At 50.4% G+C, this 1,652-nt stretch overlaps 1 protein-coding gene across 1 annotated transcript in view; it reads left to right on the top strand.

Annotated features, from left to right (window-relative positions):
- The window catches only part of LOC103360437 (phosphatidate phosphatase LPIN1), a 26,520-nt gene that overhangs the window by 21,968 nt on the left and 2,900 nt on the right, over nucleotides 1-1,652 (top strand). Inside the window, exons 10-15 of the mRNA XM_008286186.1 lie at nucleotides 6-98; nucleotides 183-244; nucleotides 318-456; nucleotides 896-1,044; nucleotides 1,336-1,422; nucleotides 1,512-1,646. Coding sequence (XP_008284408.1) covers nucleotides 6-98; nucleotides 183-244; nucleotides 318-456; nucleotides 896-1,044; nucleotides 1,336-1,422; nucleotides 1,512-1,646 — 665 coding nt within the window. The remainder of the gene's footprint in view (nucleotides 1-5; nucleotides 99-182; nucleotides 245-317; nucleotides 457-895; nucleotides 1,045-1,335; nucleotides 1,423-1,511; nucleotides 1,647-1,652) is intronic.

Raw genomic sequence — 1,652 nt, 5'->3', positions numbered from 1 at the left:
TGCAGGTCGCCGTGGAGAACATCATGAAGGAGAAGATGCCCAAGAAGGGAGGCCGCTGGTGGTTCAGCTGGAGGGGCCGGAACAGCGGCAGCAAGCCGGTGAGTTCTGGTTCTGCATGTAGAAAACCTGAACATGACCATGAGCTCTTTAACTCTTCATGTGAATCATTCTTTCTCCTGCAGGACTTGGCGTCGGAGCGAGGAGCCTGTGGTTCTGCTGAGCAGGTCGGGAAAATGACAAACCGGTAAGAGAGCTGGCCCGAGTCCAACCCGTCTCTCAGGTGTGATTCAGTGTTTAACTCTGTTCTCTGACGGCAGACACAAGGAGGAGTCTTCTTCCAGCGACGAAGACCACCGAGCTGCCAAGCAGAGCTCCGGTTCCGTCCAGTCAGAACCTGGACTCGCGTCGGGAGGCGTCTCGTACAAGAAAACGCTCCGACTCACGTCAGAGCAGCTGGTGAGGACACGAACTGTTCATTAATGTAATAAAATTTCCACCGTTAATCAGATAAAACCGACTCACAGCGCCGTCACAAAAAACAGATGAGAAGTTAAAGGAAATCTGTTGTATTTGTGCAGAGACGAGAACTTTTTGAATCCTCTGATGTCAAATACGCTGCAAACAATGAATGGTTTAGGTTTCATTTTTTTAAATAATTTACCATAATTTGACAGATTTTCCCTGTTTTGTTTAATTACAGATAGTTATGATTAAAAAAATTACACTTTTTGCTGCATTTAAATCAGCTAAAAGTCAAATTATTCTACAGATATTCATACATGAAGAGGCACTTAGACTGTAGTTCTGCCCTTTAACATTCTGACTCTCTGCTGCCCCCTACTGTTAGTGTATTATTACACTATTCTGACTCTCTGCTGCCCCCTTCTGCCTCCAGCTGTCTCTGCAGCTGCAGGACGGACCCAACGACGCCGTGTTCAGCGTGACCACCCAGTACCAGGGGACCTGCCGCTGCCAGGGAACCATCTACCTGTGGAACTGGGACGACAAGATCATCATCTCCGACATCGACGGAACCATCACCAGGTGAGCCGCTCAGGTGTCCGAAGGCCAGACAGGAAGCAGAACGTTCTGCAGTCGAGATAGAAGTGGTCTGCATATGTTCTGTAAAATCAATTTTATTTTGAAAGGCATGTTTCATGAGCCCTGATCAGTGGTGTTTAACGTCTTAGAGCTTTTACTTTGAAAGTCTACCAATCGGCCAATCAGTGAGCAGAGCGGAGCCGACTGAGTCGTTTATGTCAGTTTGAGTTCGGTTCCAGACATGTTTATTTCCAGAGTGTGTAACTCTGAGGTGGACGTTCTGTCTGTGTTCAGGTCGGACACGTTGGGCCACATCCTGCCCACGCTGGGGAAGGACTGGACCCACCAGGGCATCGCTCAGCTCTACCACAAAGTCAGCCAGTAAGAACCGGCCGCCGCCGCCGCATCACCACGACGACCGACGGTGTCGAGTTGTTTTTGTTAAACCCTCCGTTGTGTGTCTGAAACAGAAACGGCTACAAGTTCCTGTACTGCTCGGCCCGAGCCATCGGCATGGCCGACATGACCCGCGGCTACCTGCACTGGGTCAACGAGAGGGGCACCATGCTGCCGGTCGGCCCGGTTCTGCTGAGCCCCAGCAGCCTGTTCTC

This window comes from Stegastes partitus, unplaced genomic scaffold (assembly GCF_000690725.1).
Source record: "Stegastes partitus isolate 25-593 unplaced genomic scaffold, Stegastes_partitus-1.0.2 Scaffold439, whole genome shotgun sequence".
NCBI lineage: Eukaryota > Metazoa > Chordata > Actinopteri > Pomacentridae > Stegastes > Stegastes partitus.
This window is presented reverse-complemented; position numbering and strand designations above follow the sequence as displayed.